This window comes from Pituophis catenifer, unplaced genomic scaffold (assembly GCF_029215685.1).
Source record: "Pituophis catenifer annectens isolate HBS135680 unplaced genomic scaffold, rPitCat1.0.hap2 SCAF_1, whole genome shotgun sequence".
In the NCBI taxonomy this organism is placed as follows: Eukaryota; Metazoa; Chordata; class Lepidosauria; order Squamata; family Colubridae; genus Pituophis; species Pituophis catenifer.
Window position 1 is genome coordinate 324,317,143 of NW_027256881.1, and position 18,079 is coordinate 324,335,221.

General features: G+C 39.4%; 1 protein-coding gene across 1 annotated transcript in view; it reads left to right on the plus strand.

Annotated features, from left to right (window-relative positions):
• FRMD6 (FERM domain containing 6) overlaps positions 1-18,079 on the plus strand; it is a 62,948-nt gene that overhangs the window by 21,647 nt on the left and 23,222 nt on the right. The window contains exons 2-3 of the mRNA XM_070931668.1: positions 12,916-13,166; positions 17,346-17,436. Of these exons, the coding sequence (XP_070787769.1) occupies positions 13,068-13,166; positions 17,346-17,436 (190 nt within the window). The 5' untranslated portion in view covers positions 12,916-13,067. The remainder of the gene's footprint in view (positions 1-12,915; positions 13,167-17,345; positions 17,437-18,079) is intronic.

Here is an 18,079-nt window from a genome sequence, read left to right on the forward strand (position 1 = left end):
ATTGTGCATGAAGGAATCAAAGATTTCTTTGTGAAAATGAAAAGCAGATGGTTGAAAGAATTTTCCCTGACTCCAGCAGTCTCTCTCTCTCTCTCTAGCCCCCTTGAGCCTGCACTGCAAAAAATGCATGTAATGATTTTAATTTTTTATAATTTTTTGGGTTGCTTGTTGGAATTGAGATACTTCCACTTATCAAAGCTATTTCAACACGGAAAGAAAATTTAAAACCCATTGCCTCCATGGATTTCTTAATTATTTTAAAGCAAACAGATCCCAGGTCTAATCATGTGACAATCTGTCATTCCAACATGGTGAGCTTGAGCAGATAGTTCTGTGGTAGGAGCATTTTCTAGTAGAGGTTCAAAGATCACCTCTATATATGAACATTAAACTCTAAGCACTGCAAAGGAAAGAGATTCTAGTATTGAACAGGATAGTTTTCAACTGGTTCCATCCATATCTGATCAAATAGGGAGACACACCATCAGGGCAACACCAGGTAGATGGCTCTGCCTATCTCAAGTTAGTACACCATGGGCTATAATCAGAAGCACAATTGTGAGCAGGACCTACCTAATATATCTCTGTCTGGGTTGGTGATGCCTCTTAAAAATGTCTCTTTAAAACTGGTGCTTTTATTCATTAGCATCAATATCCTGAACTGGGGATGTTATTATTTGCATAGTTAGTCTCTAACTAAGCAGTACATTGAAGCATGTCTGAACACAATGAAAAAGAAGTCAAATAACTGTTAGAGATTTCAATCTTTTAATAATGTTTTGTAGAGTCACAGACCCAGGTTTACTACTGAAGATATACAGTATAAATGTATATTGGCTCTTTCATGTGTCTATTTGAAAAAGAGAGATTCACATGATTTTCAAATAATTCACTAGACCAGACTATAACTTTCTCAGTATCCGTGGGAGCCAACTTTTCCCTGCTTGCGTTTGTGTGTGTGCATATGTACACACCAAAAATGAGACCAGTAGAAAATTGGGAGCTAATATTTGAATGAGAGTGAAAAGGGATGGAATTTGTGAACAAGATTTGAACCAGAAATTTACTAGTAGTCACGTCTGTCATAGCTACAGTGTTTACACTAGCGCTCTCGCTTTACTCCCTCCCTCCCTCTCTCTCCTCCCCCCCCCCACCCCTCTGACATTCTGCTGGAAAATAATTACTGAAAACATGCTACAGATCAAACATGATCAATCATCATAAATGAAGAACCAATGTCCATGGTTTGAATGTTGCTGCAATCCTCATTTTGCAGCTATGAAAGCATCTCCAGATTATTCACTGATTTTCATTGATTCTCACTGAGTATGGAGTAGCAGGAGGGCAAAAATGTGCAAACCTTTGCCCTTAAGTCCTCCAAGTGGGGGGGAAAAACCCTGAAACGAATATCCCACTCTCTTTGATAGCATCACCACCATGCCAGTTCCAGGCCTTAAAGATTGAAAAACTAGCAAAACTAAACATGAACCATGAAGCCCAAATATCACTTGCAAAAGTATCAAGTTTGCAGTCATAATCATGGATTACTGTACATTTCTTCACTTAACCTATTTTATTAAGCATATAAAACTAAGAGTCGTATGTCCAGATTTTCTTGGACATTTTTTGGTATACAGCTATGCCACAACTGACAAGGAAGAAAAGTTAACTTGAAATGTCTGTGAAACAAGAATAAAAGGTGATGACAGGTTGAACAAACAACACAAGCAGCGTTGAAGTGGGGTTTGTGGAGGCTGGTGATTTCAAACAGGAAACACTGATCTTGCATAAACTGATGAATTTGTACAAACACTGATTTCAAACAGTAAACAATGGCAAGATGCAGAGACTTTTGGTTCTGAAGCACTGCTTCAGAAAAGAGGATGGAATGTTTAGAACAAGAATGGAGAAATAGCTCACAATTAAGGAATCAGTAGACACTTGCTGGATATTGGTGTGATAGAGCATCTACCTGCACAGGAATCTTTTTCAGTTGTGTCTTCCATTCTCTTTATGGTGTCAAAGAAAACTAGAACTTGGAGAAACATTGTGAATCTCAGTACATCAAGCCCCGAAGCTTTAGAGATAGATAGCAGAAGCTATCATACCAGATGATTTCTTAGCTTCAGTAGATGTGACAGAGCCTACATATACCACCACAATGGAGCTCAAAATTTCTGTGGTTAAGTGAGACAGTTGTTAAGTGAATTCCCCATTTTATGACCTTTCTTAACACAATTAAATGAATCAGTGCTGTTGTTAAGTGAATCTGACTTCTCCATTGACTTTGCTTGTCAGAAGGTCACAAAAAGTGATCACATGATCCTGGGACACTGCAGCCGTCATAAATATGAATCAGTTGCCAAGCGTCTGAATTTTGATCACATGACCATGGGGATGCTACAACAGTTATAAGCATGAAAAATGGTCGTAAGTCACTTTTTTCAGTGCTGTTGTAAATTTGAATGGTCACTAAATGAACTGTTGTAAGTCGAGGACTACCTCTACTACTCAATCAGGCCTTCCCATTGATAGTTTCTGAGATTTGCATACAGAAACAAGTTCCCGCTTTCAAACTGTGACAGCATCCACGTTAGAACCTGAAGTGCCACATTTATCCTTAGCAGGATAATTTCTTATCAGAGAACCTTCTATTTAGAAAGTAGTAAGTGACAGTTCCTGGACCTGGGAATCAAGATCAACACAAGAGGAAAAGAGATTCTATTCCGGCCTCAGAAACACACTCTCCAGCTTCAAAGAACAGCAAGAGAGATTTGAGATGTGCAGTTTTTAAGGTCTATAGCAGAAAACATGCCTTGGGTTCAGCTCAGGTGTGCTCTGGCACTATTCTTTGCAACTGGACTGCAATGAAAAATTATTTGTATCATCAACATAATTTGATATAATTAAAAGCTTCTTTTGGGGATTGCTGCTTTTACAAAAATTGCAGTTCTTCTTAAACCGGGTTAAGAGCCTATGCATTTTATCTATGACTAAAGGACTAGTACTGTAGAGCCTTAATACCACTCAGTACTTGTCTGTAGGGCTATGTGGGCAGCTCCTCAGTCCTGAATAGCAGAACAGTTTATTTTCATGGAACAGAAGTTACTTTTCTAGAAGCAAAATGGGGTGGGTCAAGACTAATCAATCCTACTCAAAACGTGTAGTCAAAGTTCATCATCTCCAGACCATAAAACTTTCCCAAAAGTTCACCTTTTGTGCCTATTAAAGCTCAGTTTGTAAATCCTTGCTCCTCATCATTCCATCAGACAATCTGGCCCGATACAGACATGGCTGTAAAAAAAAAGATAATCAAAAGGATTATCTACCCTCCTCTTTCCCCCTTACCAACTTGCCTAAGAAGAGTTCTCAAAACTATATCCTTCCTGATATCAGTTTGTTAGGTCGACTAAATATCAAATATCTTAATGAACTACAGGTTAGCCTTCACATTGATTTTTTAAAAATGTATTAAGGTCTTTTGTCTGTTTTATTTTTAGGATGTGGTCTTTCTGCAGGGGGGGATGCCTGTCAGCCTTGGAAGCCATATTACTTTCAGTAGAAGAGAATATCTGTAACTCAGGGTTGAATTATGGAGGTCTGGGTGCTCTCTGAGCTTAGTGGTTTCCTTTCAGACATTTCATCACTAATGCAAAACAGTGCAGAGTTTGCTGCCTGCTTATATATATAGTAGTTTACACTGCCAGCTTTGGTGGGGGTGTCGTTTCCTCTTTAATTATTTTCTTGGGTAGCTGGAGTTACTATTAAATCACCATTGGCAGACATGGTGTTTTATCCATAGGCAAAAGGCAGGGACATTATAATTTACTCAGTAGGGAAAGGAAGAATGTGAGTAAATACAGCAGGTAGTCTGACTACCAAAGAGAAAAGAGGCTTTTAAACAGATTACTATGCAGGCTTTAGTTTAAATACCACGTTCTCCTTAGCTTGGGTTTTTTTTTTTTTTTTTTACTTCAGAGCATTTGAAAATTACAGGTATGTTTAAGTACAATTCTACTTCAGGAGGAGGTAACATTGAACTGGAGAACTACTTTTAAAATATTTTAATTTTTTTTTTAAAAAGAGGAAAGCTGAAAAATGTTTCAAATAAAACTTGTAAGCCTCCCCAAACATCTTTACTTGCAACAAATCATCTAGGGCTCACATTGACCTCATAGATATTCTTGGAATATTTTTTTTTAAACTGGGAAAAAGTCAGACTAGCTGGTTTAAGAAAAATTGAGCTTGGAGGATTAGAAATGTGGCAGGATGCAATTTCACCAGTTTGCATTTGGTGTTTTGTGAGTAATGATGTTACCATACCAATGGTTTAATAATAATGAGTGCTATTATTAATATTAATAATGAAGTCATCCCCAGCACAACCACCTGGTTAGATAGCCAGGAAATGAATTAAAGATTATAAATCTACTAAGGGAGTAAACACAATTGCACAGTTTCATTTGATGTGATAAATGCCCTCCAAAAATTAACCCATCCATTATTTAAGTTTAAAAGCCAAGAAACTTTAAAATCTGAATAAAGATTAGAAATGGCCAATTTCTCACTAAGCCTGACTTGAGGACATAGGAGATTCAGCTATTTTGTGAGGTTTAGGCTAATATAATTAAAATTCACCTGATATGGGCGAAAAAATGGAAGATCCAGTAAGCCTCATTCCCGGAAAAAATTATATAACCGGAGAATCACTATAGAAAAGGAAATGGCTCTGTTCATCAGTCATCTTTCTTCTGACACCTTAGAATTTTAATCAGGACCGTGAGAGGCTTCTAATACCTTAGTTGCAATAGAAATGATCTCAGGAGATGGTAAAAGAACATTTAATCCATTGCATAGAATAAAGGCATATGTAGCAAATACTTTGCAGAAGAGACATGATATAACTTATAAATGCTATATGAGGAAAGTACTGAAATGTTGGCTATGTATTGCAGACCAGAAGGCTTGTCCTCTTTGTCTTCTGTTGGCCTGGTATCTCCTTCATACAAAATTGTTCAATTACTGCTTTGCTGCCTGTGTGAAGTATAAAATATAAAAAGGTAAAGGTTCCCCTCGCACATATGTGCTAGTCGTTCCTGACCTTAGGGGGCGCTGCTCATCTCCATTTCAAAGCTGAAGAGCCAGCACTGTCCAAAGACGTCTCCGTGGTGATGTGGCTGGCATGACTAAATGCCAAAGGCGCACGGAATGCTGTTATCTTCCCACCAAAGCTGGTCCCTATTTTTCTACTTGCATTTTTTATGTGCTTTTGAATTGCTAGGTTGGCAGAAGCTGGGACAAGTAACGGGAGCTCACCTCATTACGCGGCACTAGGGATTCGAACCGCTGAACTGCCGACCTTTCGATCGACAAGCAAAAATATAGGAGGGCTTTAAATTTACTTTTTAATTTTGGGTGGTGGATGATTTTCCCCCTCGCTCGCTTGCTGTCATGTCAGAAGTGCCAAGGCACTTCCAAGTTGAAGAATTAGCTAGTGACATCATTGTTGCTCAGGGGACTCCCAGTTGGGGGCTCGTATCATATCCCTGTTAAGTTGCCCACTGAAGTGCTACCCATCTATCTATTTGTGGTCACCTGCTTTCGAACGTCTGGGTCGGCAGAGCAGGAGCGAATGAAGGGAGCTCACCCCATCACTCAATAGCACTGGGTCTCGAATGCAGGCTTGCTGATTGTCAAGCCAGCATCCTAACCATGTGAGCCAGCACACTTCTCAATATTTCCCTATGAATTAGGATCTTTCTTCTCCCATTGCTTAAAGGCAGATTTTTATCTCGGGGGTTAACTGTAATGTTTTTTATCTGGGACACAGCACAAAAGTAAAAGAACCAGTTGAGATTCTCAGAGGCAAATGTCAGTCATCTATTTGAAATAGAAAGGGACAGAGTAGCCAAAATTCTAGTGTGGCAGTGTGTGTGTTTCTTGCATTTCCCCCCATGTCTGTTAAATATTGAATAACAGAAAATAGCATCCTGAAAATCTGCTTCATCTTTGCTTCTGCTTTAAAGCCAATTCATATGACTGCAGATTTAATTTTTGTCATGCTCTTAGTAGACCTGGAAATCTTTCCTCCACCAGTGCTTTTTAGAGTCATCAAGCCATCATTGAACCAAAATAACAGCAATGAGGAGAAGTTTTATATTGCTTCAGCTGTGGGAGGCTGTGAAGATGCTGTAGGTGGGGGACTGGCTTTCCCTGACAGGAAGGATGCCATATTAGAAGGTGATGAATGGGATCTGATCCAACAGAGCTGCTCTTACGAATAACTGCATGGATTGTGTCAAGCAAGAAAACGCACCCATATTTTAAAGTGTTATTTTACCCACTTAGATTGAGGGCGCCCCAGAAACAATTAGTGGAATACATTCCAGTCATTAATTTCCTATACAAAGTTCAACATTTAGACATTAGTTATTTATTAAATCAAGTATATAATGGATAAATATAATAATTTCTTCAGCCAACTCAGGAATGTGCAAAATCCAGGCAGAGGCCAGGCCGGAATCCTCTCCTCCACACTCTGGCTGCCTCTGTTCTGTTGATGAGACATGGTGACAGAACTGCCCATCGTATTGTCAAGGAACTTCCTGAGAACTTTCTAAAAACTCTCTGGATCCATTCAATAAGAGTCACTTAGGTGAGATGGCCAATGTAGAAATTTGATAGAAAAATAAATAAAATAAATGGGGCAGAACAATCTGAATAAGTCTACCAACCTTGTTGATGTCCATGAGGTGCAGTTAAATGAGGAAGTGAGCTGACGACAGACATGGGCAGATGTTAAAATCTTCTGCTTTCAGATCCTGTCTCATCTGCTCTGAACAAAGATCAGGCCCAGTGTGTGCCCTCTCACATATGTTGGGGCTGCAACTATTTGTTACAAGCCTATGATCACCCCGGAGACATTGAGCTCACAAGCTGCACCAGATCCTTTGCCCCAGCCCAGGGCAAAACTAAAATTCTTGAGAATCGTAATACCAGCCCAAGGTCTAGTAGCTCATGAAGGGTCAGTATTGGGGGGAGTAAGTAGATGATACACCAGCCTGTGAGAAAGTAGGCTGCCTAGAAAATGGCCAGCACCTGTGCTGCTTGCCGCCCTTCTCTTTAAGCCCTCTCCCAAGTGGCTGCATGGAAAGGTTAACTATAAAAGCTATAGTTAAAAGCAAAACAGATGAGGGAGTGGGGAGATTAGGAGGAGGAGATGTAAGCAGTAAAAAAGGGACATTTTTCTCTATCAGTAATCACAAGTAGTTGATGGAGTAACAGTAGCAGTGGGAAAGATGGATAAGAGTGAATAGTAATAGTATGTGAGTTTGTGGACTATGTTGTCTATAAACCTGTATTGTTGTTAGCTCTTTTGTTTCTTGAGTGCGCCAAATTGAGTATAAATTAAAAGAATCTATGACATAACCTCACTTGATGGCATGATCCAATTCTATACAGATGCACTTACAATTTATCACATCTGGAACAATGTGCTTTATTGCTATGAAAGACTCCCAGTTGATCACCACTGCTCATCTTCCCTATACCTAACCTTGGTATTGTGGCTGCAGGACTGGAAACCCTGGTGGGAATATTTCCAACTGAGCTGTATCTTCAGTGCCACCCAGCCAGGTCTAAATAATATATAGACAAGTCAGCTTATTCTATCTTCCCATATCATGGATGAAGTCTTATTGCACACTGATCTTGCTTGGCTTTGTCAGGGTAATGATGATTTAATAGCTGCTGTAATGTTGTAATGCTGTAATACTGAAATGATGATGCAATGAGAATGAGTCAGCAGGGTTATTTAACTGTTATTACTTTAAGAGGTTGTATAGAGAGGTGAAATGCTCCCGATTCAGACTGGATCGCCCGATCCGGTAGCGATGACTGCGGGTGGTTCGGAGAACAGGTAGCAAAAATCCCTGCCCCCCACCCATGCCCAGCTGAGCCACGCAATCACCAGAGGCTTTTTAAAAAAAATTTAAAAGCATTTTTTCTACAACCTCTTCGGCCGAAAAAATGCTTTTAAAAAAAAGCCTCTGATGATTGCACGGCTTAGCTGGGATCGTCAGAGGCTTTTAAAAGCATTTTTATACAACCTCTTTGGCTGAAGAGGTTGTAGAAAAATGGTTTTAAAAGTTAAAAAAAAAGTTGGCCACGCCCACTCAGTCACATTAAACACCCCCCCCACGAAGCCACACCCACAGAACCAGTAATTACAAATTTTACATTTCACCACTGGTTATATATATGAGAGAGGCCCTGTGAGGGTATCCCTCTCTCCATGTGTGCTTCCATGCTATAGTTGATGATTGATTGCCTGACTTTGTCTAGTACATGTATGTATATATTCCTTGTAGATAAACTACTATTTGAAAGACAAACCTCTGTTTACTGTATTTTGCTCCTGGGTTATCTCAAAATAGTCACACTGCATGCACTCTTGACAGACTTCCCCAATGGCAAAATGCTAAGTGCCAGAGAATTATATAGTTGACATGCAGCAGAAATTCTGTAGAGAAGGAATCTGAATGAACGAGGATCTAGATCAGACCTGGGCATTTTATGGCCTCCAGACCACATGTAACCCTTTTGCTGTCCCTGTCTGGCCCATGTGAGGTCAATCAGAAAATAGAAATCAAATGTAAGTAAGTGTACACCATGCATGTAATACAACTGCATTGCTTTTATTTTGAAGGCAACTGGTTTTGTTTTGTTTTTCAATTTACAGTAACTCTATGAGTGCACGGCTTTATACCTTCATAGCCATGTTAGTGCTGCCCTTCATACAGTCCCAGTTTCTCATGTGGACACTTGGGAAAATTAATTGCCCACTCCTGATCTCAATGCTTTTACCTCTAGCCCTTTCTAGTGCAGGCCTAATGTATGGGCAAGGAAGGGTGTAGCTGGCATGGCCATCAAGTGGACATAAGGGGACAGACTATAGCAGATGGCAAGATACTATTGTGTGCTTGATGTTGCTAGTAACTCTGATCTGTCTTTGCATTAGGTCGGAATCAAAGAAATAGTCTGTAGTGCAACACTTAAGAGTTAGCAGCAAGTGGACTAAATGAAGTGGACTAAAATCCATGAAAGCTCAAGTGCTACGACACATTTTAGTCTTAAAGTGCTATGAGATACTTTAACAATCCAGATAGCAATCTCTATTGCAACAAAAAGATCTGAAACATGTAAGAAAACAACAAGGTTTCAGCAATGGGATGCTTCAGTGCTGATTCACAACTTATAAAGCATCTGGCAATGCAGCAATACCTTGTCTGGAAGTCTTTGGCCTTTAAGGACCTGTACCTTTAGACCTAAACACTAGTGGCAGCCTAGGGGTTTTTTTTGGCTCATGGTATAAATGAACTTTGGAGTATTTTGGAGATGTATTACAAATATTGTCTTCTCTTGGAGTTGGTTCTCACATCGGGAATTTACTGATCCTGAGTCATTCTCACTTTCAGATCCAGATATTAGGAATTTTAAGGTCAGGATCCTTATGGTTCTACTATCCTCTTCATGCTTCTTTGGGTTGTGTGTAGTGTCTGAACCTCCATTTTTAAGAACTCAAATGTATTAAGATATAAGACTGTAGAATAAATGATCTTGCAGATTAATCCGTTGGACGAGGCTCAGCATCAGAGCGATGAGTTTAGACATCTGTCATCTGTAGCATAGCTCTAACTAAAAGTCGAGAACCCATACAAACATAATTCAAGATAGCTTATAGGTTGTGATGCCTTGCAATGTTCTGACAACTCTAAAATTCATGTTGTGAAGCCTGGTGAGCTCAAAGGGAAAGTCTCTTCCCATTTTCTGATCAGTGATTTCTTCTGGAGGCCCTAACAGTTTTCTCCAAGCTCCATGGATCTTTTGGGCCTAAAACTTACATTATCAATCCTCTGCCACCCAGATTGCCACAGTAGAGAAGGCAGACTTCAGAATCACATAACTTGTCTACCCGCATAATTGTGGGCTTTCTGTTATTTCAGATGAACTCAGTAGTTTAATGCTTATCATACTTAGTTTTGGTAGTGAATTGCTGGCTGACTAAGCTCTTTAAGTATCCGAATTCAAATGGCTCATAATAATCTTGGCTTTAAATTTCTTCCAGAAAATAACTTTCAAAGAAAGCGGAGAAATGCTGTTGACAACTGAAGTGTTGCCCTTAATATTAATAAGACAATTATAGAAATATCAAAGCAACTGGTTTGGAGCAGACTTGTTCTAATCTGTTCCAAATGAGCGAATAATCTAGGATTTACCACGGTTTTGATCTTATTCCCCAACCTAGATTTGCTGGGGCTTTAGCTCCCATCCCCACCTTCCTCTCCATCACCAGCATAGCCAAACTGCCACACTAAGCAAGAAATTAGGCAAGGGAAGTCCAACAAACCTTGGGAGGAAGTGCTAAGAAAAATGCCATTCTCGTGGTTCCTCTTGTCCTTAGGACCATCCATGTACAGGTAGTCTTCACCTTCTAACGGTTCATTTAGTGACTGTGATGTGCTCATGGGGATGCTGCATTGGTCATAAGTGTGAAAAATGACTATAAGTCACTTTTTTCCAATGCTGTTGTAATTTTGAATGGATGGATGAAACTCTCATTTGGTGACAGTTCTAAGTTACAACGGCACTTAGAAAAGTGACTTATGACCGTTTTTCACAGTTATGACCTTTGCAGCATCCCCATGATCATGTGATCAAAATTCAGATGCTTGGCAACTGGTTCATACTTATGGCGGTTGCAGTGTCTCAAGGTCATGTGATAATGTTTTGCAACCCTCTGACAAGCAAAGTCAATGGGGAAGCCAGATTCATTTAACAAGTAGGTTACTAACTTATCAACTATAGTAATTCACTTAATAACTGTGCAAGAAAGGTTGTAAAATGGGGCAAAACTCACTTAACAAATGTCTCACTTAACAAAAGAAATGTTGGGCTCAATTGTGGTTGTAAGTCAAGGATTACCTGTAGTTAGTAATATGGTTGTTAAGTGAATCTGGCTTCCCTATTGACTTTGCTTGTCAGAAGGTGGTAAAAGGTGATCACATGACCCAGGGACACGGCAATCGTCATAAATATGAGTTAGCTGATCAAAATTCATACACCAGCCAGTCATAACTGTGAAAAACAGTGATAAGTCACTTTTCTCAGTACCACTGTAACTTAGAACTGCCTCTAAATGAACCGTTACAAATCAAGGACTAGAGTAGCTGTATACAACTGCAGTGGTTCACTTAACAAATGTGGCTAAATCTTTCACTGGTAGCTATCCAATTTGTCTTTTAAGATTGCAACATATGGAACAAAGACACCAGGATCAATCCTACAGTGTAGACATATGGGAGCAAAATAGGATATTCCAAATAATCTGTTCCTGATCTGGGTTGAAATGTTTTTCCCTCTCCAACAATTTTATAGTACTAGGGAAAGTCATATTAATATATACTGCTCAAAAAAATAAAGGGAACACAAGCAGAAGACATCCGAGATCTGAATGAATGAAATAGCCTTATTAAATACTTTGTTCTTTACATACAGTAGTTTATACACTGCTCAAACAACTAAAGGGAACACAAAACTATTGTATGTAACGAACAAAGTATTTAATAAGGCTATTTCATTCATTCAGGTCTCGGATGTCTTCTGCTTGTGTTCCCTTTATTTTTTTTTGAGCAGTGTATTATAATAGAAACAGTGAAGGATGTTATGACAAAGACTAAAATCAGCATGAATTTACATGACTTTTGTGGACCAGTCTAGTTCATTAGACATAGGTAACATAGGCAGCACAGAGTTCAAAGACTTCCCAGACACCTTTTGCAGTCCCTGGAGGATGTCTGTATATGTGGAGTGGGTCTACCTCCAAAGGAATATTTTTAAGGCCAATAGGGCTTATGGTATCGCTATGGACTGGCAAAAGTCATGTATCTTCTGGGGGTTGCAGGCGGGAGAGGTTGACTCCTAGTGACTTGGCTCATGTATATGATTCACATAGAGCAGAGATGGGGAACTATGGACTTGTGGACTTCAGCTCCCAGAATTCCTGCACCAGCATGAGTAAACAGGCCACAGTCCCCTACCCCGACCTAGACCAAGGGTAGCCAACCCTGTGGATCCATTTAATGACAATCAAATAGAATAGAATAGAATAGAATAGAATAGAATAGAATAGAATAGAATAGAATAGAATACAATACAATACAATACAATACAATACAATACAATACAATACAATACAATACAATACAATACAATACAATACAATTTTCTATTCTATTCTATTCTATTCTATTCTATTCTATTCTATTCTATTCTATTCTATTCTTTACTAGCCATGTGTGATTAGATACAAGGAATTTGTCTCCGGTGCGTAAGCTCTCAGTGTACATACAACAATAGTGATATATCATTATCATAGTAATTGTAAAAATACATTAATCATGAAACATTAGATACAACACTTGGTGATAGTCATGGATATTAAATAAGCAATCAACATAAATCATGCTAGGATACTAAGTAAACAATATAAATCGTAAGATACAAGCAACAAAGTTATAGTCATAAGGAGATAGGTAATAGGGAAGATGAGAATAATGATGGTAATACAGTCTTACTAAATAGTTTGACAGTGTTGCAAGGATTAATTGTTTAGCAGAATGATGGCATGGGGCGGGGGGAAAGAACTGTCTTTGTGTCTAGTTGTTATTGGGGGTGGGATTGCAGCAATAGTTTGGGGACAGTGATGCAAAGTGAATGGGGCTGCATCATACACGAGGGGGCAGAGCTTAGCTTCATCATTGCATCATTTAGTTTGGCGGAATGGGCAAAATCTTCCAGTCCTGTCCTTGTGCTATGCAGGGTCCTAACATCTTCTCTGTTTCTCTTCCTTTCCAGCCATGGTGCCTATGGGGAGAAATGCCGGGTTGTCCTACCTGCTGTGCCGTGGGTGACAAAGAGAAACTCTCGATTGACAGCTGTGCCCCTGAGTCTCCTGCACAGTCTCAGAGTGGCTCACTCATCAATTTACAGAGAGGGCCTGGAACACAATGAACAAACTGACCTTCCACAATAACAGAATCATGCAGGACCGACGAAGTGTCTGTATTTTCCTCCCCAATGACGATTCCCTCAACATCATTATCAATGTGAGTGAACTGTCACCGGTATCAGTGCTTGAATATCTACAGTATTTTTCTTTAAGCACACAACCTGTGTAAGAGCAAAAAATTGCATCATGGTAAATTGGTGGTTTATCTTCCAATCCTAATGCAGGTCGTTCTTGACCAACAAACACAATTGGGACCCATAGCACAATTTCCATTGCTGAGCTAAGTGATTCTTACCCAATTTTGCAACGCTTTTATGATGGTTGTTAAGCAAACCACTGCAGTTGTTAAGTGAATCATGCAGTTGTTAAATAAATCCAGTTTCCCCATTGATTTTGCTTGTTGGAAGCTGGCTGGGAAGGTTGCAAAAACCCTGGGAAACATTTATTTATTATTTATTTATTGGTTCGATTTATATCCCGCCCTTCTCCAGAGACTCAGGGCAGCTTACAATGCATTAAGCAATAGCCTTCATATTTTGTATATACCTGCTTAGTAGGGCTTTTGGCATCCTAAATACATACCAGTTTCCAAGCACTCAAATGTTGATCACATGGCTGTGGGGATGCTCATCATAAGTGTGAGGACTGGTTGTAAAGTCACTTTTGTTCAGCCCCATTGTAAGTTGGAATGGTTGCTAAACAAATGATTGTAAGGCAAGGACCACCTGAAAGCCAATCTTTAAGAGTTTTGGGAGATGCTCATAGTTTACAGAATACAGAATAACAGAGTTGGAAGGGACCTTGGAAGTCTTCTAGTTCAACCCCCTCCTTAGGCAGGAAACCCTACACCACTTCGAACAAATGGTGATCCAATATCTTGGATAAGTGTTGGAGCATTCACAACTTCTGAATGCATGTTGTTTCACTTATTAATTGTTCTAACTGTCAGGAAATTTCTCCTTAGTTCTAAATTGCTTCTCTCCTTGATTAGTTTCCACCTATTGCTTCTTGTCCTGCCCTCGGGTGCTTTGGAGAATAGCTTGACTCCTTCTTCTTTGTGGCAGCCCCTGAGATACTGGAACACTGCTATCATGTCACCCCCTAGTCCTTCTTTTCATCAAACTAGACATACCCAGTTCTTGCAACCGTTCTTCATATGTTTTAGCCTCCAGTCTCCTAATCATCTTTGTTGCTCTTCTCTGCACTCTTTCTAGAGCAGTGAGGGCTAACCTTTTTGCCATTGCGTGCCAAAAGCGGGGGTCGTGTCGGGCGGGGGTCGCATATGTGCGTGCCCACACCCATAATTCAATGTGCCCCCCCGCGCATGTATGCATGACCCCACCCAGCTTTTGGCATGTGATGGCACGGTGGGCCCGGTAGACCCATTTTTTGCCTTCCCCAGACTCCAGAGGCTTTCTTGGAGCCTGGGGAGGGCGAAAACAGCCTTCCCCAACCCCTGGAGACCCTCCGGAGGCCGGAAACAGCCTGTTTCCCGACTTCTGGTGGGACCAGAAATTAGCTGGCTGGCACGCATATGCGTGCTCACGTGCCCACAGATATGGCTCCGTGTGCCACCTGTGGCATGCGTGCCATAGGTTCGCCATCACGGTTCTAGAGTCTCCACATCTTTTTTACATTGTGGCGACCAAAATTGGATGCAATATTCCAAGTGTGGCCTTACCAAGGCATTATAAAATGTTATTAACACAGAACAGAACAGAACAGAACAGAACAGAACAGAACAGAACAAAACAACAGTGTTGGAAGGGACCTTGGAGGTCTTCTAGTCCAACCCCCTGCTTAGGCAGGAAACCCTACCCCAGTTTTGTCAATCTTGTGTTTATGCTTCAATGCTACTTTGATTCCTGAAGCATTCACATCTCCAGTATGCTTTTCCTGAGACCCAGAACATTGTCCGTCAAGCTTTTTTTTTGGCAGGTAGGTGCTTTCAAAGACCATAGACAGGACTGAAGCCCATACAAAAAGCACACAGAATTGCAGAGGACTAAATGTTGTACAGGCAATCCTTGACTTACAACCACCATTGAGCCCAAACTTTCTGTTGCTAAGCAAGGCAGTTGTTAAGTGAGTTTTGTTCCATCTTACGACCTTTCTTGCCATGGTTGTTACATGAATCACTGCAGTTGTTAAGTTTGTAACACGGTTGTTAAGTGAATCTGGCTTCTCCGTTGACTTTGCTTGTCAGAAAGTGGCCAAAAGTGATCACATGACCCCAGGACACTGCAACCGCCATAAATATGAATTTTGATCATGTGACCAAGGGGATATGTTACAACGATCATGTGAAAAATGGTTGTAAGTCACTTTTTTCAGTACCGTTGTAACTTTGAATGATCACTAAATGAACTGTTGTAAGTTGAGGACTAGGATACCTGTATTTTTGGGGAAACTCAATACCAAGTCTTGCTTTTAAGCCACACTTCCATTATTCTTTTCTTCCCAGTTTTGCTGTTGCTATTAATTAAGAAATCCCCTGATTTCTATTTGAGAAATAAAATGTATCATTTATTTTTGGGAAGAACCACAAATGGAGTTAATGAGCAATTTTGCATTGATAGATTTGTGGGGAGGAAAAGGGTTAAACTGGCTTTCTTTTTTTTTTTTTCTCCCATCTACTCCCTACCCCTGAGATGCTTTTCACTTAAGCTGAAGGCATCCAGCATTGCTTTATCTGATAAAAAAAAAAATCTGATTTACTTCTGAGAAAGCAAATGACAAAACTATCCATCACCCAAATTGTTTAGCCAGTGCAAATGTCTTAAGACGGCTGAAACTCATCTTCCACAAATGCTCCTGCCATGGCTGACTTCCACAAATTGCCTTTTGAAAATATAAGAGTACTTTTCTAACTCTTCGTGGTCTCATCACTGTCCTTAAGACATTCTGTCAATTAAAAGAAACAGAAAGCAGTTGTTATCTTACCATATCTCTATTTTTTTTCCAGAAGTTGTTTATCTCAGCTCAGCAATAAGAACAGATTTGTTTTTGGAAATAGTTGGCTTTGAGTTTTAATATCTTGATTGCTTGGTGTTGCATAAAATGTTGAGTTCTTGGTGTTCTCCAAGCTGAGTTTTCCTCTGGCAGATGCTTCATTCCCAGACTGCGTAACATCACCTAGTCTGAGAATAAAATATCTGCCAAAAGAAAACCAAACTCAGAGAACACCACAAACCAAGAAATTCCATCTTAAGCAAAATGTGTTCTCCATTTTTGCTTTATAAAAATGTCTTCATTTCCTGGCCAAATGATTCTTCAGTTCAGTGATTTTTTTTTTTTTTTTAGGAATTAGAGCTTTATTCTATGTTTTTTTAACCTAATTGGACTACTCTGTATCCTCTTCTATATCTTTTCATTTGTGTGTTTTTTTTTTAAAGAGATGCTTACACTGCTCTTTTTTCCCTTCTTGTTACTAAGTTTGGCTTGGTGCCTTCCTGACAAGATTCTTGCAGGATCAAGAGAGACCTGCTGGAAATGAGATAATGTCACAGTGGGTTGGCATATTTTATTTACTTTCTTTTATCAAGATTGGCACCAAATTGATACATGAAGCAGGTGCCATCTTTCTCCCTAGCTCCTCACAATTAAATCTCACAAAATCCAAATTCTTAAATGAAGCATACAAAATAGCAAAAGATAAGATTTGAGGACTTCTTGGTGTGATGGATTTTGCTAGTTTTTTTTTTTTTTAATTTGATTTATATGCCGCCCTTCTCCGGAGACTCAGGGCAGCTTACAATGTGCTCAGCAATAGCCTTCATCCTTTTGTATATTTATACAAAGTCAGCTTATTGCCTCCACAATCTAGGTCCTCATTTCACCTACCTTTGAAAGGATGGAAGGCTGAGTCAACCTTGAGCCTTGGCGAGATTCGAACCTGCAGTAATTGCAGGCAGTTTTCTATTTGTTACTAGTTAAAAAAGACGAAGAAAGATTAGATGAATTCTAATGAGTAGCATTTTGTCAGATGGAGCCAGCAAAAGTTAGCAAGCTGTGAAAGCCTAGAGGACTTTTGCTTTAATGTAATTTGTAATATGAATAATTCAGTCTGCTTTGGCCATAGTTTGTTAGGTCTTTGAATAAGTTGAGTTTGTGATATTTTGTCTACCTAAGTTGTTGATCTTATTTTATGGTGAGCATTGTAGTTCCTTAATAAAAAAAAAATAAGAGTAATGGCACAATAACTTTCCTTGCGATTTCCCCTGAAATTCTTGCTAAAGTAATTACAGACTGAACTATTTTTCTTTTCATTCTGCAGGTTAAAATATTGTGCCATGAGTTACTTGTCCAAGTTTGTGACCTGCTACGGCTGAAGGATGGGCATCTCTTTGGGCTCAGTGTGATACAAAGTAAGTCCAAATGGAACAGTGTTATTTCTGTAATTCTCTACTAACTTTGTGTTTGGATCATTGATCTTTGCTAAACGTGTGCTTTTTGCCCAAAGATTGTTTGATATTCGTTTGCTGCAGAAAAATTGAATTGATGAAGAATTATAAAGTAATACTTTCAAGTATAACATAACAATAGATTAGTGTCATAGAGCCGGCTTGGTGTCGTGATTAAGGCTACAAACCCAGAAGTCTAGTTCTAGCATAAGCACAAATGTGACAGGATAACTTTGGGCTAGTCACTCTTTCTCTCTGCCCCAAGAAGTGGGCAATAGCAAACCATTTCTGAAATCTTGCCAAGAAAATTGCAGGGATTAGTCCGCAAGGAGTCTGTATTGATTCAAAGTTATTTTTTTTTAAAGAAACCAGTATCGGAGGCTAGATTCATAGTCTCACTAAAATGTATCAATGTTTGTTTGATTTTGGCTTAATCACTATAAGAATCTCACCATTTGGTTTAAAACCTCAGTACATTACATGAACCAAGACAAATATTCATTATTTAATAAATTAAGTAAACTATGCCAGCCAAATATGCAAATTTGGTCAATAACATTGTTTATAAACTGAAGCAACGAGTTGAAGTTGCAGCTAAAAATTGACT